This window comes from Amblyraja radiata, chromosome 2, assembly GCF_010909765.2.
Source record: "Amblyraja radiata isolate CabotCenter1 chromosome 2, sAmbRad1.1.pri, whole genome shotgun sequence".
Classification (NCBI taxonomy): Eukaryota; Metazoa; Chordata; class Chondrichthyes; order Rajiformes; family Rajidae; genus Amblyraja; species Amblyraja radiata.
In genome coordinates this window covers 37,261,202-37,286,189 of record NC_045957.1, presented here as the reverse complement: position 1 = coordinate 37,286,189, position 24,988 = coordinate 37,261,202, and the positions used below count along the sequence as shown (strand labels likewise).

The following is a 24,988-nucleotide window of genomic DNA, read 5'->3' as shown; positions in this document are numbered from 1 at the left end:
CCAGAGATGCTGCCTGACCCGCTGAGTTACTCCAGCACTTGTGTCTGTGTTATATAACCATATAATAATTACAGCACGGAAACAGGCCATCTCGGCCCTTCTAGTCCGTGCCGAACACTTAATCTCACCTAGTCCCATCTACCTGCACTCAGACCATAACCCTCCATTCCTTTCCCGTCCATATACCTATCCAATTTATTTTTAAATGATAAAAACGAACCTGCCTCCACCACTTCCACTGGAAGCTCATTCCACACAGCCACCACTCTCTGAGTAAAGAAGTTCCCCCTCATGTTACCCCTAAACTTCTGTCCCTTAATTCTGAAATCATGTCCTCTTGTTTGAATCTTCCCTAATCTCAATGGAAAAGCTTATTCATGTCAACTCTGTCTATCCCTCTCATCATTTTAAAGACCTCTATCAAGTCCCCCCTTAACCTTCTGCGCTCCAAAGAATAAAGACCTATCTTGTTCAACCTTTCTCAGTAACTTAGTTGCTGAAACCCAGGCAACATTCTAGTAAATCTCCTCTGTACCCTCTCTATTGTTGGGTCTCCCTGACGTGTTGCAGGGCTGCCCACCCTGTGCCCCCTGCCCCACTGACCTGGCCACCTTGGGCGGGAGGAGCACTGTGTTCCTGACACTGCGAGTGTCCTCGGGCTCCGCTTGTGCCCTCAACGCCTGCAGCTTCTGCGCCAGCCGCACTTCACAGAAGTAGTTGACCGCTTCGATCGGCCGCACGATCTCATGGGAACTCTGCCTCTGTTCTGCCAGGGATATGCCCGAACTCCGACTCCTCTCCGCCAGGGAAATGCCCGAACTCCGACTCCTCTCCACCAGGGACATAGCCGAACCCCACCTCCGCTGTGCCAGGGATATGCTCGAACTCATCCTGCTGAAGGTCTGTGGATGGGCAACAGGTGGCTGGCTCCCTGCGTTACAGCAAACCTCCCACACCAGGGAGCATTCTTCCCCGAGACCCACACACACCCCTACACACACCCCCACCCCACACCCCCCCACACCCACACACACACCCCCACACACACCCCCACACTCTCCCACGCCCACACTACCCCACAACCCCCCACACCCATACCCCCACACACACACCCCCACACTCTCCCACACCCCCCCACACCCACACCCACACACACATACCCACTCTCCTATGCCCACACTACCCCACACCCCCCCACACCCACACTCTCCCACATCCACCCACACCCACTCTCCCACGCCCACACTACCCCACCCCCCCCCCCCACACACACACCCCCCACTACCCCACCCCCCACCCCCACACACACCCCCCACTCTCCCACGCCCACACTACCCCACCCCCCACCCCCACACACACCCCCACTCTCCCACGCCCACACTACCCCACACCCAACCACCCATACCAGCAAGCCCCCACACACCCCCCCACACACCCATGCCCCCACACACCCACTCCCCCACACACACACACACCCATGCCCCCACACACCCACTCCCCCACACACACACACACCCACACTCCTACACACCCACAAACCCACCCCAACACCCATCCTGTGCTCCCACTGTCGGCGCTGCTGACATTCACCCCCCCCCCCGGGGCACTGTGTGTGTGGGAGCTGGTGAGGGGTGTGGTGGTTGAGGGGTCTAGCTGTACTCACGCTGTCCCTGTGATGATCTTCGTGGACACTGCTGTCGGTGTGGGGGGCGGTGGCTCTCAGGATGCCGCCTTCCCGCAGGGACTTCCTCGCTCCATGCACGTGATCCTGAGGGAGGACGGGGTGTCACTAAGAACCGCCCAATACCCACCACCCCCGCCCTCGACCCATGAACAGCCACGTTCACTCTGCTCCTCTCCCCACAGTCGCTGCCCGGCTTGCTTAACCTTCTCTCATTTTACCTCAGATCTCCAGCATCTGCAGCTTTTCATGCATCTCCCAGTTGCCAAACATTTAACCTCCCCTTCCCATTCCCACACTGACCCTCCTGTCCTGGGCCTCCTCCGTTGCTCGAGTGAAGACACACGCGGACAGGAGGAACAGCACATATTCAACCCAACACTATGAACATTGAATTCTCCAATCTTAGATAACTGACCCACAAACAGCCCCTTCTCCCCCTCCCTCTCTTCCCTGTGCCCCATTTGGATTCACTCCCTTTTTCCTCCTGTCCCGTACCTCCTCTGACTTCACAATTCGCACCTCTTCTATCATCGTCATAGAGACATACAGCATGGAAACAGGCCCTTCAGCCCACCTTGTCCATGCTGACCAACATACCCCATCTACACTAGTCACACCTGCGTGCACTTGGCCCATATCCCTCTAAACATGTCCTATCCATGGACCTGTCCAAAAGTCCCTGCCTCAACTACCTCCCCAGGCAGCTCGTTCCATACACCCACTACACTTTGTGTAAAAAAAATTACCCCTCAGGTTCCCCCCTGGAAGATTTAATAGGAAGTTCGGCATGTTCAGCCCAACAACTCTCACCATCTTCTACAGATATGGGTAGAAAGCATTTTATCGGGATGCATCACAGCTCGGGGGATGCATCACAGGGAGCAACTCCCTCCAAGACCGCAAGAAATTGCAGAGAATTATGGACGCAGCCCAGACAACCGCACAAACCAACCTCCCTTCCATAGTCTGAAGAAGGGTCCTTCTCACCAGAGAGGCTGCCTGTCCCGCTGAGTTACTTCAGCATTTTGTGTCTCCCCTTCCATTGACTCCATTTACACCTCATGCTGCCTCTGCAAGGCCAGCAGCATAATCAAGGACCAGCCTCACCCTGATCACTCCCTCTTCTCCCCGCTCCCATCAGAAGTTTAAAAACGCACACCAGATTCAGGGACAGTTTCTTCCTAGCTGTTATTAGGCAACTGAACCATCCTCTCACCAGCCAGATTGCAGTCCTCACCTCTAGCTTACCTCATTGGAGACCTTTGAACTAATTTAATTGTACTTTATCTTACATTAAATGCCCTTTAACCCATATCTATAATCTGTGAATATATATCCGATATTGATAAACTGTGGATATATATCCGAGGACATAGTGGGAAAATAGAGACAAAATTGCGGGAGTCCTGGTTGAAATTTATGAGATCTTTAAATACAGGTGTCAAATATTGTGCCTCAATTGAAGAAGGGCTGCAGGGGAAATGCTGGGAACTGTAGGCCAGTGAGCTTAACATCTGTAGTTGTTGGAAAGTTACTAGAGAGTATTCTGAGGGATAGGTTATACAGGCATTTGGATGGACAAGGGCTGATTAGGGATATTCAGCATGGTTTTGTACGTGGGAGGTCATGTCTCGTAAATCTGATTGAGTTTTTTGAAGACGTGACCAAAAAGGTCGACGAGGGCAGAGCTGTAGAAGTTGTATACATGGACTTCAGTGAGGAGTTCGACAGTGTTCCACATGGTAGGCTGCTCTGGAAGGTTAGATCGCATGGGATCCAAGGAGAGATAGCTGCAAGGATTGCAAATTGGCTTCAAGGAAGGAAGCAGAGGGTGATGGTGGAAGGTTGCTTCTCGGATTAATGGTGGGCCTCAGTGTTTGTTGCTGGGCCCATTATGGTTTGTCATCTACATCAATGATTTGGATGAGGACATAGACAGCAAGATTAGCAAGTTTGCTGATTATATAAAAGTGGGTGGTTTTGCGGATAGTGAAGATGGTTGTGAAAGATTGCAGAAGGATCTTGATCGATTTGCCAGGTGGGCTGAGGAATGGTTGATGGAATTTAATACATTGAAGTGTGAGGTGTTACATTTTGGGAAGTCTAACAAGGGCAGGACCTACACAGTGAATGGTGGGGCTCTGGGGAGTGTTGTAGAGCAGAGGGATCTAGGAGTGCAGGTGCATGGTTCCTTGAAGGTGGAGTCGCAGGTAGATAAGGTGGTCAAAAAGGCTTTTGGCACTTTGGCCTTCAACAGTATTAAGTATAGAAGTTGGGAGGTCATGTTGCAGTTGTATAAGACGTTGGTGAGGCCCCATAGGTGCAGGGCCACATCTAACTCCCTCTTAAATATAGCCAATGAACTGGCCTCAACTACCTTCTGTGGCTGGGAGTTCCAGAGGTTCACCACTCTCTGTGTGAAAATGTTTTTCTCATCTCGGTCCTAAGGGATTTCCCCTTTATCCTTAAACTGTGACCCCTTGTCCTGGACTTCCCCAACATCGGGAACAATCTTCCTGCATCTAGCCTGTCCAACCCCTTAAGAATTTTGTAAGTTTCTATAAGATCCCCCCTCAATCTTCTAAATTCTAGCGAGTACAAGCCGAACAAAGGTTCAAGGTGAAGGGGAAAAGATTAAATAGGAATCTGAGGGGTAACTTTTTTCACACAAAGGGTGGTGGGTGTAGGGAACAAGCTGCCAGAGGAGGTAGTTGAGGCTGGGACTATCCCAAAGTTTAAGAAACAGTTAGACAGGTATATGGATAGGACAGGTTTGGAGGGATATGGACCAAGCGCAGGCAGGTGGGACATGTTGACCTGTGTACTTTTCACTGTACCTCACTACACGTGACAATAATAAACTAAACTAAACCCAACTCAACTAATCTAGGCAACATTCTGGTAAACCTCTGAACCCTCTCCAAAGCCTCCACATCCTTCCTGTAATGGGGCGACCAGTACTCCAAATGCAGAAGAACCAATGTCATGGTCAGGCAATCTTCAGTGCACCGCAATGCGTGGTCTCCACTGCCGGCCCACGGTCACTCCAGGCCAGCAGTCAGCCACATCAATCCCCTACATTGGTACCTTGAACTTATGCATCCACTCTCTGAGCCAGGCCCGGCTCATGATCCGGAACCTCTGTTGGGTCATGGTCTTCCCACCATCCTTGGAGCCCCAGTTGTTCAGCTCCTCCTCAAAGAGGTCGTGTGGATCATGGAGGCCCAACCCGTCCAGAACGCCTTTGACGGTGTTCCTGGAAAACAAGGCGACACATGAGACCAGGTTCCCGCGAAGGTTCTGCTCCAGAGCAACTGCGCCTAGCCCAGCCTCGACCCTGAGGAATGTCGGGGACTGAGGAGAGAGCTAGGAAGGAAATCAGCAGGGCAACAAGCGGGCAAGAGATGGCTCTGGCAGATACGATTAAGGAGAATCCAAAGAGATTTTATTAGTAAATTAAAGGGAAAGGGGGAACTGGAGAGAGATAGGGCCCCTCAGAAACCAAAGCAGACATCTATGTGAGGAGCCACAGGAGATTGGCCAGGTTGTCAAATAATATTTCTCCTCTATTTTTACTGTGGAGAAAGGCTTGAAGTTTGGGGAACTTGGGACAATGAATGGAAATGACCAAAGATCCTATAGCGGAGCAAGATAGACCACTCCTGCTAAATGCAATGGGCTGATGTGTAGTACGCAATGGAGCGGAACGTGGGTCTTTTATTCATTCATTTCAGTAACCCGACCCGACCCGACTCGCAGTGTAATCAACATTGCGGGGGGACAGTTTGTGTTAATAAATTATAATTCTTAAAATGAGGAGAAGTTTTTTACCAAAGAACTTTGATTTTTACAAGGATGTTTCCATAACCGGCTTCCGTCTCCGCACTACTATCTTTGCTCCGCTTTGGTGTGGAGACGGAAGTCACTTACGGAAATGGGGCCGAAAATTACCCATGAATCTGCCCTTGACCGTACTACGCCTTTTTCGTCGAGTGGTCTATCTTGCTCGCTATAGGATCTTTGGAAATGACTGGAGGACAGTTTGTGTTACCATTGAGGAGGTGCTAGACGACCCGAGTTAGAAGTTAGATTAATCCCCCAGGCTCCCATGCCTGATCTGATATATCGGAGGACAGTATGGGAAGAAGAAATTGCAGGAGCCCTGAGATATTCTGAATCATTGTTAGACACAGGTGAGGTGCCAGAGGATGGCTAATGTTATGCCTCTATTTAAGAAGTACAGCAAGGAAAAGACTAGGAACTAGATCAGTGAGCTAAACATCTGTGGTAGCTAAGTTATTCGAGAAGTTGTATAATAATAATAATAATAATAATAATCTTTATTACGGACTCGAGGTCCAGACAAGGGGCAACATTACATTTTAAAAAAAAATGCATTGCATATTAAAAAATATCATAAAGTACAAAAATAATCTTAGTATATTTCACTTATAAAAGCATCATAAATTATATATTTTTAAAAACACAATACATAAGTTAAAAATCCAGATTAAAAGAATGATCAATGTCCTACAACGAGACAACGATACCAGTGTCTCCACAGCTGGGATTCGTAGCGTGTAGTGCTAACCCTTATGTTTGACAAGGCCACAATAATTACATTTTTAGAGTCATTTATCCTGCAAATGAATTTATACATGTGATTTCTTAGGATAGCTTCTGAAGTACTGACTCCTGCCGCCACAAACATATTACTGGCACTACACCATCTAGGTTTCCTTAGCAGTGTTCTCATGGCATCGTTATATGCCACCCTTAGTCTCTGCATACTTGTCTTTCCATAGTTCGACCACAGGTGCGCAGTGTAGTGTGGTGTGCAGTATGCTCTAAATAGCGACATCTTCACTACATCTGCACACGCACCAAATTTACGCAAGAGAATATTCGCCTTTACATGCAGCATGCGTCGTTGCCTATAAATATCCTCATCATCTGTTATTTGTTCTGTAATAATATGCCCTAGATATTTTACCTTATTACAGACACTAAGATTATTGTCAGACAATTTAAATTCAGGAGATTTTAGACATTTATCCTCTTTGGTTCCACAGATCATAACAGCACTCTTACTAGCATTATATTTAATGTCATGTTCCACACCATACACAGAACATATAGTAAGGAGCTGCTGGAGACCAGCGCTAGATGGACTAAAGACCACAAGATCTGCATACATAATATGGTTCACTAAAATATTACCAGTCACGCACCCAGTGTTACAGGCTTTCAATTGTTTAGACAGATCATCAATATATAGATTAAAAAGGACTGGGGACAAAATTCCCCCTTGTCTAACACCATTGCTAACCCCAAATGGGGCTGAGACCCTATTGCCCCATTTTATTTGCATAGTCTGGTGGGCATACCAGTAGGCCAGAATTCGAACAATGTATTCAGGCACCGCTCTTTGACTCATTTTACCAAACAGCTTTCTGTGATTAACACGGTCAAAGGCTTTGGAAGCATCAATAAAGCACAAGGATTGAAGAGTTTTTGCTTCTATATTTGTTTACAGGTGGATGGTATTGTAGACAGTGAAGATGATTATCAATATTTACAGTGGGATCTTATCTTTGTGGAGTTTGCATGTTCTCGCCGTGACTTGAGGTCGGAACCCTTCTTTGGACTGATTGCAGTGGGGGCAAGAAAACTGGAAGAGGGGTGGGAGTGGGACAAATCCTGGCAAATGATGGGTGAATCCAGGTGAGGGGAGGGGGGTTGATTGCAGATGGGTGGAGTAAGTGATGAAGGCCAGAGATGAAAAGGACATCAAAGGCTGTATGGTAATGAGATAAGTGTAGTGAAATGTGAAGCTAGAGGGTGAAATACAAGGGGAAGGGGAGAAATGGTGTGCATCCGAGATCCGGTAGGTCTTGGCAGACCAAGTACAAGTATTTGGCAAAACAGTCGCCAAGTCTACGCTTAGTCTTGCCGATGTACCGGAATCAACATCGGGAACACCGGATGCAGTAGATGAGGTTAGAGGAGATGCAATGACTCACCTGGAAGGACTGATATCGTCCCTGGATGGAGGTGAGGGAGGGTAGGTGTTGCACCTCCCACGGTTGCAGGGGAAGGTACCTGAAGGGAGATGGTTTTGGAGGGAATGGAGCTGCGGAGCGAGTGGTCTCCACGGAAAGCAGAAAGGGATGGAGACCTGTGGTGACAGCATGTTTAAGATGGTGTAAATGTGGGAGGATGATGTGTTGGAAGCGGAGGCTGGTGGGGAGAAAGGTGAGGGCCAGGGAATGCGTCTGGGGGAGGGGGAGGCAGAGCAGAACTATGGGACATAGAGGAGATGTGGTGATGGTCCCATCTATGACAGCAGGGGGGATCCCACGTTCTCTAAAGAAAGACGTCTTGGATGCCCTGGAATAGAAAGCCTCAGCTTAGGAGCAGATGCAGCGGAGATGGAGGAATTGAAAGTAAGTGATGGGAGGAAAGAGAGGTGATAATGGGATGAAAGGCAGATAACACCAGAAGCAGACGGGGTAAGGGGAGCAGCTGGGGGACGTGGGCCGAGAGGGGCAGGCAGATGAGATCAGTACAATCTGTTTGAGTGGAGGCATGGTGGCGCAGCGGTAGAGCTGCTGCCTCACAGCGCCGGTGACCCGGGTTCGATCCTGACTAAGGGTGCTGTCTGTATGGGGTTTATATGTCCTCCCAGTGACCTGCGTGGGTTTTCTCCAGGTTCTCCGCTTTCCTACCACACTCCAAAGGCGTACAGGTTTGTAGGTTAATTGGACTTGGTAAGTTGTAAATTGTCCCTAGTGTGTAGGGTCATGGGCAGAAATCCTGGTGGGGTGGGGGGGGGGGGGGGGTAACAGGGGGACAGGTCCCTCCATGTTTTGAGAGGTGGGGGACAATCCCCCCCATGTTTTGTAATCTGGATTTTGAAATTCGGTGAAAAAAAATCTATTAAAAATCTCCGCTTTCTGCGAGACAGTGGGGGTGGGACTGATGATCGAGGGCGCCGATTGGACGAGAGAGACGTCGGTCAGCAGGCAGTGGGGGGAGGGGGCGGTACATGAAGATTCATCACGATGATTGGAGGAGGGAGGTGTAGGTCAGAGGCGGAAGTAGAGGGGGTGGGCCTGAGGATAGAGCACGGTGATTGGAGGAGGGAGAGGTCCTGGTGGAGTAAAGATCATAGAGTGGAGCTTGAATCGGTCCGTTCAGGGGGGCCTTTCATCACCCGGCGCGGCTTAAAATCGGCTGCGGGATCTTCCATCGCCCTGCGGTCAAATTTCTGCGTCGAGGCGATCGAGGCTCCTGATGTTGAAGCCCCCGCCGGGTGATGGAAAATCCCGCGGCCGATTTTAAGCCGCGCCAGGCGATGAAAGGCCCCTGCGAACGGGCCGCTTGAAGCCCCACGATTCAGGGCGGATGAAGCTGCTGTTGCTGGAGTTCGGAGTCGGTCACCAACCAGGTCAGCTCCCGATGTTACCGTCCACAGGGCCCACGGTCGAAGCCTCGTGTGTGTGTGTGTGTGTGTGTGTGTGCATGCATGCATCAAAAAATTATGTCCCCCCCCTTGTTTTGATAGCGATTTCCGCCCGTTAGGGTAGTGCTATTGTGCAGAGGTCGCTGGTGGGGGGGCGTGGGCTCGGTGGGCTGAAGGGCCTATTTCCGCGCTGTATCTCTAAAGCGTAAAGTAAAGAACGACCAACCTGAGGTCGATGTCGCCCTGGAAGTATGTGACCATTAGCTCCACCATCAATTCCATGGAGTGTGGGTTCGTCTCATTCATTACGAACAGGGCAGCCCGGATAAACTCCTCATAATCTGCGGTCTGCAGGCGGGGTGTGAGGAGGAGAGGAGCGAGTCAGGTGAGGGGGTCAGCTCGTGAGGATGGGTGGGTGGGGGGAGCCCCAGGGTGAGGGTGGGGGGTGCCCCTGGGGGGAGGGGGTGCGGAGAGGGGAGGGGGGAGAAGTAAGTGGTGGGGAGCCCCAGGGTGGGGGTTAGAGTGGGGGAAGCCCCTGGTTGTGGTGGTGGGGAAGGGGGGTGGTGAGCCCAAGGGTCAGGTCGCGAGGATCCCCAGGATGATGGGGTGGGGGGAGTGGAGGGGGAACCCCAGGGTCAGGTCGCGAGGATCCCCAGGGTGGGGGGGTGGGGGGGGGAGTGGAAGGGTCAGGTCGCAAGGATGATGGGGTGGGGGGGGGGGGAAGTGGTGGTGAGCCCCAGGGTGGAGAGGGGGTTAGATGGGGGGGGCGTGCGATGAGGAGGGTGGGCGGGGAGCCGCTGGGTGGGGGGGGGTGAGGATCCTTCGGGAGGGGGTGCGCCCCCATGGTGGGGTTTGGTTCGTACCTTTCTCCGGTCCCTGACCCTTCTTAAGATGGTTATGATGATCTCTTCTGCGGACTCGGTGATGTGCGAGGGCTTGTTTGGCAGCAGGACACTCAGAGCCTTCATGATCTCCTGTTTCAGATCAAAATCGGCCGTTTTCAGCATCTCCAGCAGCATCTCGATAAATTCCTCCTCCGTCATGTCCAGAGGGAAGACCTGCAGCGCACCACGGGAGAAAGGAGAGAGGGGTCAGTGGGGGGCACGCTGGCCCTCGGGGAATGAACAAGAGAGGCAGGCCATCTTGGGAAGCAGAGGATGGGGAGCTCTCATTCGCAGATACATTGAGGCCCAGCGCCGTGAATCCCCAAATCCGGCGAACGAAGAAGGTTGCAGAGAGTGGTGAACGTCACGGGTACTGACCTCCCCACCGACATGTTCATAAGGGATAGGAGCAGAATTAGGCCATTCGGCCCATCAATCACAGCTGATCCATCTTTCCCATTGCAACACCAATCTCCTGCCTTCTCCCCATCACAGGAATCTGCAGGAGGCACTGCCTCACAGCCAGCATCAACAAAGACCCACACCACCCTGACCACGCTCATCGCTACCTTCGGGAAGGAGGTACAGGAGCATGAAAACTGTGACCTCCAGGTTCAAGAAGAGCTTTGGCCCAATAACCATCAGCTCACTGAATGTTGAACGCTGCACAACATTAACCTCAAGCCTACCCCAGCACCAATCTGTTATGGACTTTGTTAAGATCGACTCAAAGTGTTGGGGTATCTCAGCGGGTCAGGCAGCATCTCTGGAGAACATGGATAGGTGACATTTCAGATTGGGACCCTTCTTTAGACCCAAAACGTCACCTATCCTTTATCTCCAGAGATGCTGCCTGCCCATTGAGTTACTCCAGCATTTTGTATCTATCTTTGGTATAAACCAGCATCTGCAGCTCCTTTTTATTACATATGGGTTTTGTTATTTAATTTGTTTTGCACTGTTATGGTCTGGATACTTTGTGCTGCTACTAATTATTTTTAATTATTGCTGTTTGTGCAGTTAGTTGTTGCGATGTTGTGTTAATGTGTCTGTAAAGCTGCAACAAGTAAAAATGTCCTTAGTCCGTTCAGTTGCATTTGACAATGATAGTCTCTTGACTTTTATAGAAGTCTGAAATATTAGAGAGAACAAAGAGGACACACAGTATAAAACAGTTTACAAGGAATTGCAGATGCTGGTTTACAAGAAAAGACACAAAATGCTGGGGTAACTCAACGGGTCAGGCAGCATCTCTGGAGAACGTAGATAGGTGACGTTTCAGTCCGGGACCCTCCTTCAATCTGAAGACTGTTCTTCAAACATCAGACTGACGAAGGGTCCCGACCTGAAACGTCACCTCTCCACAATCTCGAGATGTTGCCTGACCTGCTGAGTTAATCCAGCACTGTCTGTCTTTTTATATGAAAGGGTCTCGCCTTTTTGAAACTGGATACATTTCCACGGTGCGATGAAAAGTGTCTTAAATGTTGGAAGGTGATAGAAACTGTGGCGTGGGGATCATTGTTTCTCACCTCCCAGCTTTCCTGGATCCGGAAGTGGCGGCGCTGTGATACAGCTGCGGCTCGCCTGCAGTCTGTCTGTTTTTACTTTTTATGTTGTTTTTTTTTGTCTAGTTTAGTACATTTTTTGGTTATTAGGTGGTGTTATGTGTGTGGGGGGAGGGTGAAACAGAGCTTTCTGTCTCTCCCTTCGGGGGAATGCGACTTTTTGTCGTATTCCCCTTCTCTTCCCCCGTCTGCGCTGAGGCCTAATGGCGGAGCTGGCGGCCTCCAACCTGCGACCGACCTCGAGGGTCCGGAGGTAGAGCCAGCCAGGACTCACCAACGCGAGGCTGGCCGTCTTCGAGCTGTGGCGACGTCCGGGTAGCGGCACGACTCGGCGCTCCGGTGAGGGCGGACGGCGCGGAGCTGAGACACTCCCGTGTGAGCGGCACGGCTACTGGCTGGAAGGCGCTCCCGTGTGAGCAGCCTGGTGCGGGGCTGAGACGCTGCCGTGAGGGTGGACCGGCTCCCGGCTGGAAGGTGCTTCCGTGGGGGCAGCCCGGTGCGGGGCTGAGACGCTGCCTTGTGGGCGGCCCGGTGCGGAGCGGAGACGGTGCTACGGCGGCGGCGACCTGGATCCGGGGCTCGGCCGCGGGCCAGTGGAGGACAATGTCAGGAGCTCGCAGGTCACAGGCTGGTGCCTGTTTTCCGGAGCACCCGTTGCAACAGCTGCGTCCTGGACTGGAGGGCGGCAGCTTTGACCACCCCCGGGCCGCGGAGCTTGAACCGCGGACTGACTTTCCATCGCCCGGTGGGGTATCGCCTCGGCGCAGAGGGAGAAGAGGAGGGAAGAGACAGTAACTCTAAGACTTTTGCCTCCATCACAGTGAGGAGGTGTTTGGTGAACTCACTGTGGTGGATGTTAATTTGTGTTTATTGTGTTTTGTTATTATTACATGTATGGCTGCAGGCAACAGCATTTCGTTCAGACCGAAAGGTCTGAATGACAAATAAAGGTATTCTATTCTATTCTATTCTATTCAGGAGAGGTTCATAAGTGATAGATGCAGAATTAGGCCATTCGGCCCATCATGTCTCCTCCGCCATTCAATCATGGCCTTCCCTCTCAACCCCATTCTCCCCATTAACCCCAGACACCGGTACAAATCAAGAATCTATCCATCTCTGCCGTAAAACATATATCCATGATGCTGGGAAACTGGAACCTGGGACTGGTGTAAGGATATCAAAGTTAGGGCAGGCCAGTTAGTTTACAAGATTGGAATTGATGCTGTGAACATATATGTCGAGGGGCACAGAGATATGGCGGTGAGCAAACAGGAAGATGTGATTGCCTTCAGCAAGGTGTTGTTCACAGTTATCAGCACTTACGTTGTTATCGGGGAAGTCGGGGAAGATCTTCTTGAACCAGTCCTCGTCCTTGTACTGCTCCACCACGGCTGGTAAAGTGGAAGCGGGTGGTAACTCAGGCATCTGTTGCACGGGGGGGGTCTGCGGTTGTGGGCTGCCGATGGAATCGGTGGTGGTCCTGGACACGAGGCTGTCCCTGGACATCAGGCTGCGCCTGGACGCTATGCTCGGCCTGGATATCGTTTTGGACATTTTCTGTGCAGAGAATTACAGTCACACAGTCGTACAGCTCGGCAATAGTGCACAGATAACCAAGTAACGACAGGCACGTTAGTTTACAAGATTGGAATCGATGCTGTGAGCAGATGAGTTCCGCCCACTCATCCATGCTGACCAAGATGCCCCAACTACGCTCGTCCCACATGCTCGCCCATATCCCTCCATACCTTTCCTATCTTCCTGTCCAAATGTCTTTTAAATGTCATCATAGTCCCTGCCTGAACTACCTCCTCTGACAGCTCGTTCCATACACCCACCACCCTCTGTGTGAATAAGTTGACTCTCTTTCTTTCCCCTCTCACCTTAAACTTACCTCCTCTGGTTCTTGATTCCCCGATCCTGGGCAAAAGACTGTGCGTTCACTATCTATTCCCCTCGTGATTTTGTACACCTCCATAAGATCACCCCTCAGCCTCCTGCGCTTCAAGGAATAAAGTCCTAGCCTGCCATCCATGTCCTCCAGAGATGATGCCTGACCCGCTGAGTTACAGCAGCACTTTGTACCTATCCTAGCCAGTTGTTCAACCACGGTGCCAACATCAACCACTCCCAGTGCAGGGATAGCACGGGTTGGACACAAAGTGAATGGCCCTTACACCATACCAGCACCGATCCCATAACACTGATCCCCACCAGAACATCTGGAGCCATGGCCTCGGCAAGGCCAGCAGCATAATCAAAGACGAGTCGCACCCTGGCCACTCCCTCTTCTCTCCTCTCCCATCAGGCATAAGTTATAGAAGTGTGAAAACGCACATCTCCAGATTCAGGGACAGTTTCTTCCCAGCTGTTATCAGGCAACTGAATCATCCTACCACAAGCAGAGAGCAGTGCTGAACTACTATCTACCTCATTGGTGACCCTCAGACTATCCTTGATCAGACTTTGCTGGCTTTACCTTGCACTAAACGTTATTCGTTTATCATGTATCTATACACTGTACATGGATTGATTGTAATCATGTATTGTTTCTGCCGACTGGTTAGCACGCAACAAAAGCTTTTCACTGTACCTCGCTACACGTGACAATAAACTAAACTGAAATGAACTGAACCATGCACTAGGGCTCTGCCTTATTTTCCACATGAATTCACAGCTCCTCAACCCACAGTTGACCTGTTTATTGCTCTGTGTTCAGCCAATCCTCCAACTAGGTGCTGATTTTATTTCACGTTTCCCGCCTCTGCGTTTTTCTACTTTCAGTTGCTGTTGTTTTCGATGGTTGCAGTACCGTCTGGTCCTTCCAGGTGGCACTGCTGAGTCATACTTCGGCAGGGCACCTGTGGATTTGCAGCCAGGGTTTAAACTGTGTCATAAAAAGCTGGAGTAACTCAGCGCGTCAGGCGGCATCATCTCTGGATGGAAGGAATAGGTGATGTTTTGGGTCCTTCTTCAGATTGAGAGTCAGGGGAAAGGGAAATGAGAGATATAGACTGTGATATATATTGAGAGATGTAGAACAAATGAATGAAAGAGATGCCAAAAGGTAGCAATGATCAAGGAAAGGTGGAGCCCACAATGGACCATTGTTGGCTGTGAGCTCAGTGATAACGAGTTAGACTATGAAACTCAACAGGACAACAGTGAAACTAGTACGACAACTAGGGTGGGGGAGAGGACGGAGAGAGGAGATGCAAGTTACTTGGTCAGACAGATGGCACAATGGGCTAAGTGTTCGGCTGGCAACCGGAAGGTAGCTGGTTCGAATCCCGCTTGGAGTGCATACTGTCGTTGTGTCCTTGGGCAAGACACTTCACCCACCTTTGCCTGTGTGTGTCCTTGGGCAAGACACTTCACCCACCTTTGCCTGTCTGTGTGGATGTAATTATGTGAAGCACTTTGGGGTCAATGCAAGTTGACTAAAAATGTGCTATATAAATAAAGAAATTTAATTTAATTTAATTTAATATTCGTTGTAAGCTGCTCAAAGAAAATATGAGGTGCTGTCCCTCCAATTTGCGTTTGACCTAACTCTGACAATGGAGGAGGCCCTGGACAGAAAGGCGACTATGGGAATGAGAAATGGGAATGGGAAATTAGTTAAAGTGTTTTGTAACCGGGAGAAGGGGATGTTGTGGAGATTGAGAGGAAGATGTTTTTACAATAAAACTACCAAACCCCCCCTAGCCCTGCTGCCTTCACACAATATCCCACTCTCACTTGAAGTATTCAAAAGTACAAAGTACAGAGGTTACAACTGAATTACAATCACAAATATAGTTGATGGGGCAGGTAGTGTAGAGAAAGCAGGGACTCACTCTGCAGAAGGACTTGGATGGGTGGGCAGAGAAGTGGTAGGTGGGGTCTTGCATTTTGGTAGTAGGGATGAAGGCCTAGGCTATTTTCTGAATGGGGAGAGAATTCAGAAATCGGAGGTGCAAAGGGATTTGGGAGTGCTGGTGCAGTATTCCCAAAAAAATTGCATTTCGAATCGGTAGTAAGGAAGGCAAAGCATTTATTTCAAGAAGGCTATAAGGCGCTGGTCAGGCCACATTTGGAGTATTGCGAGCTGATTTGGACCTCATATCAGAGGAATATGGAGTTGCAGAGGGTCCAGAGGAGGTTTACGGGAATGATCCCAGGAATGAGTGGGTTAACACATGAAGAGCGTTTGTCGGCATTGGGCCTGTACTCGCTGGAGTTTAGAAGGATGACTGCATTGAAACTTACCAAATAGTGAAAGGCTTGTATAGAGTGGGTGTGTAGAGGATGTTTCCACTAGTGGGAGAGTCCAGGACTAGGGGTCATAGCTTCAGAATAGCTTCAGGACGTTCCTTTAGAAAGGAGATGAAGAGGAATTTATTGTCAGAGGGGGGTGAATCTGTGGAATTCATTGCCACTGAAGGCTGTGGAGGTCATCAATGCATATATATTTATGCAGGTTGACAGATTCCTGATTAGTACGAGTGTCAGGGGTTATGGCGAATGGGGTTGAGAGGGGGAAAGATAGGTCAGACATGATTGAATGGCGGAGTAGATTTGACGGGCCGAATGGCCTAATTCTGCTCCTACAACTTACAAACTTATGAATGTGTTTATGAGGCCACATTTGGAGTACTGTTGCAGGAAAGATATCCTTCAGCTGGAAAGAGAGCAGAGAAGATTTAGAAGGATGTTGACAGTACTTATGGACCTGAGCTGTAGGGAGAGGTTGGGCACACTCTCACTTTAATCCTTGGAGCACAGGAGGGTGAGGGGTGATCATATAGAAACATAGAAAATAGGTGCAGAAGTAGGCCATTCGGCCCTTCGAGCCTGCACCGCCATTCAATATGATCATGACTGATCATCCAACTTAGTATCCTGTACCTGCCTTCTCTCCATACCCCCTGATCCCTTTAGCCACAAGGGCCACATCTAACTCCATCTTAAATATAGCCAATGAACTGGCCTCAACTACCTTCTGTGGCAGAGAGTTCCAGAGATTCACCACTCCCTGTGTGAAAAATGTTTTTCTCATCTCGGTCCTAAAGGATTTCCCCTCTATCCTCAAACTGTGACCCCTTGTCCTGGACTTCCCCAACATCGGGAACAATCTTCCTGCATCTAGCCTGTCCAACACATTAAGAATTTTGTAAGTTTCTATAAGATCCCCCCTCAATCTCCTAAATTCTAGCGAGTACAAGCCGAGTCTATCCAATCTTTCTTCATATGAAAGTCCTGACATCCCAGGAATCAGTCTGGTGAACCTTCTCTGTACTCCCACTATGGCAAGAATGTCTTTCCTCAGATTTGGAGACCAGAACTGTACGCAATACTCCAGGTGTGGTCTCACCAAGACCCTGTACAACTGCAGTAGAACCTCCCTGCTCCTATACTCAAATCCTTTTGCTATGAATGCTAACATACCATTGGCTTTCTTCACTGCCTGCTGCACCTGCATACCTACTTTCAATGACTGGTGTACCATTACACCCAGGTCTCGTTGCATCTCCCCTTTTCCTAATCGGCCACCATTTAGATAATAGTCTACTTTCCTGTTTTTGCCACCAAAGTGGATAACCTCACATTTATCCACATTATACTGCATCTGCCATGCATTTGCCCACTCACCCAACCTATCCAAGTCACCTTGCAGCCTCCTAGTATCCTCCTCACAGCTAACACTGCCCCCCAGCTTCGTGTCATCCGCAAACTTGGAGATGTTGCATTCAATTCCCTCGTCCAAATCATTAATATATATCGTAAATAACTGGGGTCCCAGAACTGAGCCTTGCGGTACCCCACTAGTCACTGCCTGCCATTGTGAAAAGGACCCGTTTACTCCTCCTCTTTGCTTCCTGTTTGCCAGCCAATTCTCTATCCACATCAATACTGAACCCCCAATATAGAGGTGTATAAAATCATGAGGGGAGTAGAGAGAGAGCGAGAGCGAGAGAGCGTGAGAGAGCGAGAGAGAGCGAGAGAGAGCGCGAGAGAGCGAGAGAGAGCGCGAGAGAGCGAGAGAGAGCGCGAGAGAGCGAGAGTTGGTTGGGTGATAGTGAGTGAGCGAGAGGTAGGGTACCCGAACAGACAGCAGATCACTTTCACTCTTGATTTCCATCTTGTCCAGCGACTCATTGTCCAACGCCTCTAGTCTGTCCAGGAAGCTGTTGGTGTGCTCAGTATCCGAGAGCTGAAACAGAACAAAGGCAGGCAATGTCGTGAGTGAACAGTCTCCAAACACAGTGGCTGCAACAGCAGGTCACGGAGTCAGAGAGTGATATAGTATGGAAACAGGCCCTTCGGCCCAACTTGCCCACACCGACCAACATGTCCCACCTACACTAGTCTCGCCTGCCTGCATTTGGCCCATATCACTCTAGAATAGAATGCATTTTATTGTCATTCAAACAGCTTGGTTTGAACGAAATTGCATTTCTACAGTCTTAACATTACAAAAAAAAACAAGACCCACACTTAACACAGTTTACACAAATATCCATCACAGTGAATCTCCCACACGTCCTCACTGTGATGGAAGGCAAAAGTCTTATCTCTTCCCTTTGTTCTTCTCCCGCGGTACAGCAGTCCAACTGCAACGTCGAGGCGACTGGGGCTCCCGGTGTTAAAGCCCCTGGCGGGCGATGGTAAGTCCCGCGTCCATTTAAGCCGCGCCGGGCGATGTTAGGCCCCGATCCGAGTAATTTAAACCCCGCGATTCCGGAGGGAGAAGTTGCCGTTGCGGGAGCTCCTAAAAGCGGTCTCCCACCAGGGACCTGCGAGCTCCCGATGTACCTGTCCACCGGGCCTGCGGCCGGAGCCTCCGAAGCTCCGGTCGGGTCTAAAGCTGCCCTGTCCATGTACCTGCCTAAATGTTTCTTAAACTTTGCGATAATACCTGCCTCAACTACTTCCTCCGGCAGTTCATTCCATACACCAACTACCCTTTGTGTGAAAAAGTTCCCCCTCAGGTTCTCATTAAATCTTTCCCCTCTCACCTTAAACCCATGTCCTCTGGTTCTCTATTGCACAGAACAGAACACAATACACTAGATTGTGCCTCGCCGATGCCTTATACAACTGCAACATGACTTCCCAACTTCTACACCCAATACTCTGTACTCGTACTATAGGTCAGAGAGCGGGGATCCTGTGAGGAAGCTACTCAAACTCTGACTCCAAGAACTTGCCACCATCTACACGCCATGACTCAGGGGTGTGATGGGACACTCTCCACTAATCTGGGCGAGAGCGGCTCTAACAACACTCGAGAAGCTCGACACCGACCCAGACAAGGCAGCTGCTGGATCACCCCTCCCCCCCAACTCCCCATCCACCCCCCTCGACACCCCCCCCCCTTAAACCCACCCCCCCTCCCATTCTCCATCCACCCCCCCTCAACACCTCCTCCGTCCCACTCCCCATCCACCCCCCCACTCCCCATCCACCTCCCTCGACACCCCCCTTAAACTCACACCCCCCCCCACTCTCCATCCACCCCCCTCAACACCTCCTCTGTCCCACTCCCCATTCAACCCCCTCGACATCACCCCCCACCCCCCCTCCCATTCTCCATCCACCCCCCCTCAACACCTCCTCCGTCCCACTCCCCATCCACCCCCCCACTCCCCATCCACCCCCCCGCACCCCCAAACCCACACTCCCCCCACTCTCCATCCACCCCCCTCAGCACCTCCTCTGTCCCACTCCCCATTCACCCCCCTCGACACCACCCCCCACCCCCTTAAACCCACCCCCCCTCCCACTCTCCATCCACCCCCCTCAACACCTCCTCCGTCCCACTCCCCATTCACCCCCCTCGACACCACCCCCACTTCCCATCCATCCCCCTCGACATCCATCCCCCTCGACACCCCCCCCCTCAACACCTCCTCCCTCCCACTCCCCATCCACCCCTCCGCTCCCCATCCACCCCCCTCGACACCCCCCCCCTCAACACCTCCTCCCTCCCACTCCCCATCCACCCCCCCGCTCCCCATCCACCCCCCTCGACACCCCCCCACTTCCCGTCCACCCCTCTCGACACCCCCCCCTCAACACCTCCTCCCCCCCACTCCCCATCCACCCCCCTCAACACCTCCTCTCTCCACCACTGACACGCAGTGGCTGCAGAACTCAATACGGTTACTCACCCAGGCTACGCTGACAGCACCTCTCAAACCCCTCACGCCCAGACACCACCACCTGCAGGTTCCCTCGACTCACGCGCCATGCTGAGTTGGCCTATTCCCGTTCCTGCATCGCCACCGGGTCTAAATCCTAGAATTCCCTCCCCACCAGCACCACAGGATAGCAGCGGTTCAAGGCAACAACACCCCAACTTCTCACAGGGCAGGTAGGGACGTGATAAATGCTGGCCTTGCCACTGACCCCATGACACAAAAATGTGTTTGTTAAAATTGTCGGCAGGACCAACAACTCAGCAGCCTTTCGGAAGGAGCAGGAAAGTACACGTGGAATGATCCCAGATTCTATCCAAAGGAAGGGATTTGAAGGGATAATTACCAGGGGGTCACCTTTGGGAGAGTCCAGGACCAGAGCACATAGCCTCAGAATAAAAGGATGTATACTTGGAAAGGAGACGAGGAGGAATTTCAAGTCTCCTCCGCCAGATTCTTGATTAGTATGGCTGTTATGGGGAGATGGCAGGAGATTGGGGTTAAGAAGGAAAGATAGATCAGCCATGATTGAATGGCGGAGTAGAATTGAAATTCATCCTCATTTCATTTGTAAAGGGACGTCCTTTTATTCTGAGGTTGTGCCCTCTGGTCCTAGACTCTCCCATTAATGGAAACATCCTCTCCTCATCAACTCTATCCAAGCCTTTCACTCAAGAGCGGAACTCGCTATCAAAACATGGAGGGACACAATTTTTCGCGGCCTCGCGCACATGCGCACACTCACGCGCGAGGCTTCGGAGGCTCAATCCAGCGCTACAAACGGAGATTTTAAAATCGGGATCACAAAAACTTGGGGGGATGTCCTCCACCTCTCAAAACATGGGGGGGGAAGTGACCCTCTGGCCCCCCCGGGTTTTCCGCCCCTGCTTTCACTATTCGCTAAGTTTCAATGAGGATCACCCCACATTCTTCTAAACTCCAGCGAGTACAGGCCCATTGCCGTCAAACGATCATCGTATGTTAACCCGCTCGTTCCTGGGATCATTCGTGTAAACCTCCTCTGGACCCTCTCCAGAGCCAGCACATCCTTCCTCAGACGTGGGGCCCAAAACTGCTCACAGTACTCCAAAATGCGGCCTGACCTGCGCCTTATAGAGAGCCTCAGCATTACATCCCTGTCCATAACTGTAGCTCCTTGGAAGTCACATTCTACACCTCCCCGCCCCAGCCCCGCTCAGCGCCCTGGATATTCCAGTCTCACCCTCCCCCCCATTCCCTCACCCCCTCGCCCCGTACCTGCAGCTCCTTTGGGATGTGGATCTTGGCGGGCAGCTTGACCTCGGCTTTGGGCTCCTCCTGCGCTGCCAGCTGCTCCTCGGAGTCCAAATCGTCTAGGGAATGCCAGGGCTCCATGGGCCACAGCAGCCGCAGGAAGACTGAGTTGGGGATGAATCCGTCCAGGGCGATGGGAACCTCGGGCATATCGGACCAGTAGGGCAGTCCCCGGGCCTGGGGGAGAGAGGGGTAGGAGGGGGGGAGAAGGTGGAGGGCGAGAGGGTGGTGGAAGGGGAGCAGCGGGTGGGAGAAAGGGGAGGGGGAGATAGGAAGGGGAGAGAAAGGGGGGTGAGAAATGGGAGGTGGAGAAATGGGAAGGGAAAAAATGGGGGGGGGGGGGGAAGGTTAGGTGGGAGAAAGGGGAGGGGAGAGATTGGGAGGGGGAGATAGGGAGGGGGGAGATAGGGAGGGGGAGATAGGGAGGGGGAGATAGGGAGGGGGAGATAGGGAGGGGGGAGATAGGGAGGGGGGAGATAGGGAGGGGGGAGATAGGGAGGGGGGAGATAGGGAGGGGGGAGATAGGGAGGGGGGAGATAGGGAGGGGGGAGATAGGGAGGTGGTAGTGAGGGGTAGGTGACGGGAAGGTAATGGGGGAATGGGGGGAGGAGTAGTGGGAGTGAGGGGACAAAGGAGGGGGGAGGGGGGTGGGGATGATGGGAGGAGGATGGGAGAGGGGTGGGGTAAGAGATTAACAGGTGGAAGCAACAGAATCTCCAGCAGACCACTCCCCGCTCCAGAACCTCCTCACCCTGATGGGGGCACATAACGCCGAGCCTGCCCCACGTTTGGCCCAGTCGTGGTTTATTTCGCCCCACCCCTCCCACAGCACCGCACTACCTCACCGCCCCTCCCTCAGTGCGCACTCTCACCTCTCTCTCGCTCTCCGTAACCTCGCTCCAGGGATGGGGTATCGTCAAGTGAGGAAAGAAGCCCTTCCTGATGTTGGTGCAAACGTGCGGTGGCTCACTACGAGCTGGGGGCTTCATCAGCACGTCCGCAAAGCCATCCGCCTCCTGATCGCGAATCTGCTAAAGCATCGCCAGTGAGGCAGAGGTTTCAGTGAGGGAGACAGAGAGAGAGGTTTCAGAGGGTAGAGGAGGGGAAGAGGGGGTGGGGAGGGGAGGGGAGTGGAGTGGTGGGATGGTTAGGGGGGGGGAGGGGTAGTTAGCTGTGGGGAGGGGAGGGGTGGTTAGGATGTGGGGGAGGGGAAGCGGGTGGTTAGTTGACTGGGGGGGAGGGTGGTTAGCTGTGGGGAGGGAGGGGGTGGTTAGCTGTGGGGAGGGGAGGGGTGGTTAGGTGTGGGGAGGGGAGGGGAGGGGTAGTTAGGTGTGGGGAGGGGTGGGGTGGTTAGGTGTGGGGAGGGGAGGGGTGGTTAGGTGTGGGGAGGGGAGGGGTGGTTCGGTGTGGGGAGGGGAGGGGTAGTTAGGTGTGGGGAGGGGTGGGGTGGTTAGGTGTGGGGAGGGGAGGGGTGGTTAGTGATGGGGTGGTTTAGGTTGGGGAGGGGTGAGGTGGTTAGAGGTGGTGAGGAGAAGGTGGTTAGGTGTGGGGAGGGGTGGGGTGGTTAGTGGTGGGGTGGTTTAGGTTGGGGAGGGATGAGGTGGTTAGAGGTGGTGAGGAGAAGGTGGTTAGGTGTGGGGAGTGGTTAGTGGTGGGGAGGGATGGTTATTGTTGGGGAGGGGTGGGGGATGGAGCTGAGGGTTGAGTGTACCTTGATGTGTGGGCCATCTCCGTACAGGAGGCGCATGTATCCCCGGAAGCCCTCCTGCAGGACCTCCTTGGTGTGCTGCCGCTTCTTCTTGCTCTTCAGCTCTCCACGTTGGATCAGGAGGATCTCCGCCTCCCTTGCTGCCAGCACGGCGTAGGCCTGGAGTACGAAAGAGACGGTCACACAGTCACGCTGCCTCGGCAAGGCCAGCAGCCTACACAATGACCAGTCTTCATCCCGCGCACTCCCTCCTCTCCCCTCAGGCAAGAGGTATTAAAATATGAAAACGCCTGACAACAGTTTCTTCCCAGCTGTTATCAGGCCACTGAACCATCCCACCAACAACTAGAGAGAGGGCCTGATCTCCCATCCACCTCATTGGAGACCCTTTAATAGAACCCATCTCAACTTTATCTTGCACTAAACTTTATTACCGTTATCCTGCATCTGTACACTGTGGACGGATCGACTGTAATCATGTATTGTCTTTCTGCTGACTGGTTAGCACACAACAAAAGCTTTACACTGTATCACGTGACAATATACTCAACCGCACAGCACACTGAATGTTTTCTGAGGGGTCAGTCGTGGAACGCACTAAACCCAGTCTAGCCAGTGGCCTTGCCCCACTGCAGTTCACCTACCGCCACAACAGGTTCATGGATGATGCCATCGTCCTGGCCCTACACTCATCCCAGGAACACCTGGATAAGAGAGACGCTTACATCAGACTCCTATTCATAGACTGCAGCTCTGCCTTTAACACCATGATCCCATCCAAGCTCATCATCAAACTCCTGGGTCTTGGAGTCAGCACTCATCCCTGCAACTGGATCCTCGACTTCCTGACCAACAGATCCCAATCAGTGAGGATAGGGGAACAAATCATCCTCCACAATAATCCTCAACGGGGGCTCCACAATGATGCGTTCTCAGCACCTTCTTAACTCCTTGTAAACCCACGACTGTGTAGCCATGCACAGATCTAATTTAATTTACAAATTCACAGACGACACCACCGCTGTGGGCCAGATATCAAATAATGATGAGACGGAGTAGAGGAAGGAGATCGAGAACCTTGTGTCCTGGTGTCGAGACAACAACCTTTCTCTCAATGTCAGCAAGACAATGGAGATAGTGATTGGCTTCAGGATGCAATGTGGTCCACACACCCCAGTCTGCATTGACGACGCCGAAGTAGAGATGGTTGAAAAGTTCAAACTCCTAGAAGTCAATATCACCAACAACATCTCCTGGACCACCCATATTGAAGCAACGGCCAAGAAAGCACACCAACGTCTCTACTTCCTTAGAAGGCTCAGGAGGTTCGGCATGTCCCCATCAACTCTCACCAACTTCTACAGATGCGCCATACACAGCATTTTATCAGGATACATCACAGTTTGGTTTGGAAACAGCTCCATCCAAGGCCGCAAGAAATTGCAGAGAATTGTGGACGCAGCCCAGACCATCACACAAAGAAGGGTCTCAACCCAAAACATCACCCATTCCTTCTCTCCAGAGATGCTGCCTAACCCGCTGAGTTACTCCAGCATTTTGTGTCCTTCTCCCTTCCATTGACTCAATTTACACCTCACGCTGCCTCGGCAAGGCCAGCAGCATAATCAAGGACCAGTCACACCCTGGCCACTCCCTCTTCTCCCCTCTCCCATCAGGCAAAAGATATAGAAATGTGAAAACGCACACCTCCAGATTCAGGGGCAGTTTCTTCCCAGCTGTTATCAGGCATCTGAATCATTCTCCTACAACCAGAGGGCAGTACTGAAGTACTATCTACCTCATTGGTGACCCTCGGACTATCTTTGATCGGACTTTGCTGGCTTTACCTTGCAATAAACATTATTCCCTTATCATGGTATGACTGTATTAGATTAGATTAGATTAGATTATTCCTTTAATAATCCTTTTCAGGAAATTACAGTGCCACGACAGCTTCAAGACAAACATAACACCACGCTTTCATACATAACAAGTTAAAATACGTTAAAATACAAGTTAAAATACAATTAATTTAAAAAAAAGTGCAGTTATTTATGCTCATTATAAAGTCTTATAGCAGCTGGTAAACAGGACTTCCTGTATCTCTCCGTTTTGCACATTGGTGCAATCAGCCTCTGATCACCTTCAGGGCATGGAGTGGGTGAGTGGGGTTTGTCATTATAGAACCTAGTTTATTTAG

The 24,988-nt window shown here is 51.4% G+C and overlaps 1 protein-coding gene across 2 annotated transcripts in view; it reads right to left on the bottom strand.

Annotated features, from left to right (window-relative positions):
* wdr97 (WD repeat domain 97) overlaps positions 1–24,988 on the bottom strand; it is a 66,486-nt gene that overhangs the window by 6,491 nt on the left and 35,007 nt on the right. Inside the window, exons 14-23 of one of the 2 annotated variants that reach the window (XM_033045068.1) lie at positions 22,792–22,947; positions 21,953–22,111; positions 21,045–21,257; positions 17,690–17,800; positions 12,928–13,161; positions 10,013–10,207; positions 9,376–9,497; positions 4,772–4,940; positions 1,664–1,768; positions 604–902 (exon numbers count right to left, since the gene is read on the bottom strand). In XM_033045068.1, the coding sequence (XP_032900959.1) occupies positions 604–902; positions 1,664–1,768; positions 4,772–4,940; positions 9,376–9,497; positions 10,013–10,207; positions 12,928–13,161; positions 17,690–17,800; positions 21,045–21,257; positions 21,953–22,111; positions 22,792–22,947 (1,763 nt within the window). The remainder of the gene's footprint in view (positions 1–603; positions 903–1,663; positions 1,769–4,771; positions 4,941–9,375; positions 9,498–10,012; positions 10,208–12,927; positions 13,162–17,689; positions 17,801–21,044; positions 21,258–21,952; positions 22,112–22,791; positions 22,948–24,988) is intronic. The other variant, XM_033045078.1, reaches the window with a different exon arrangement.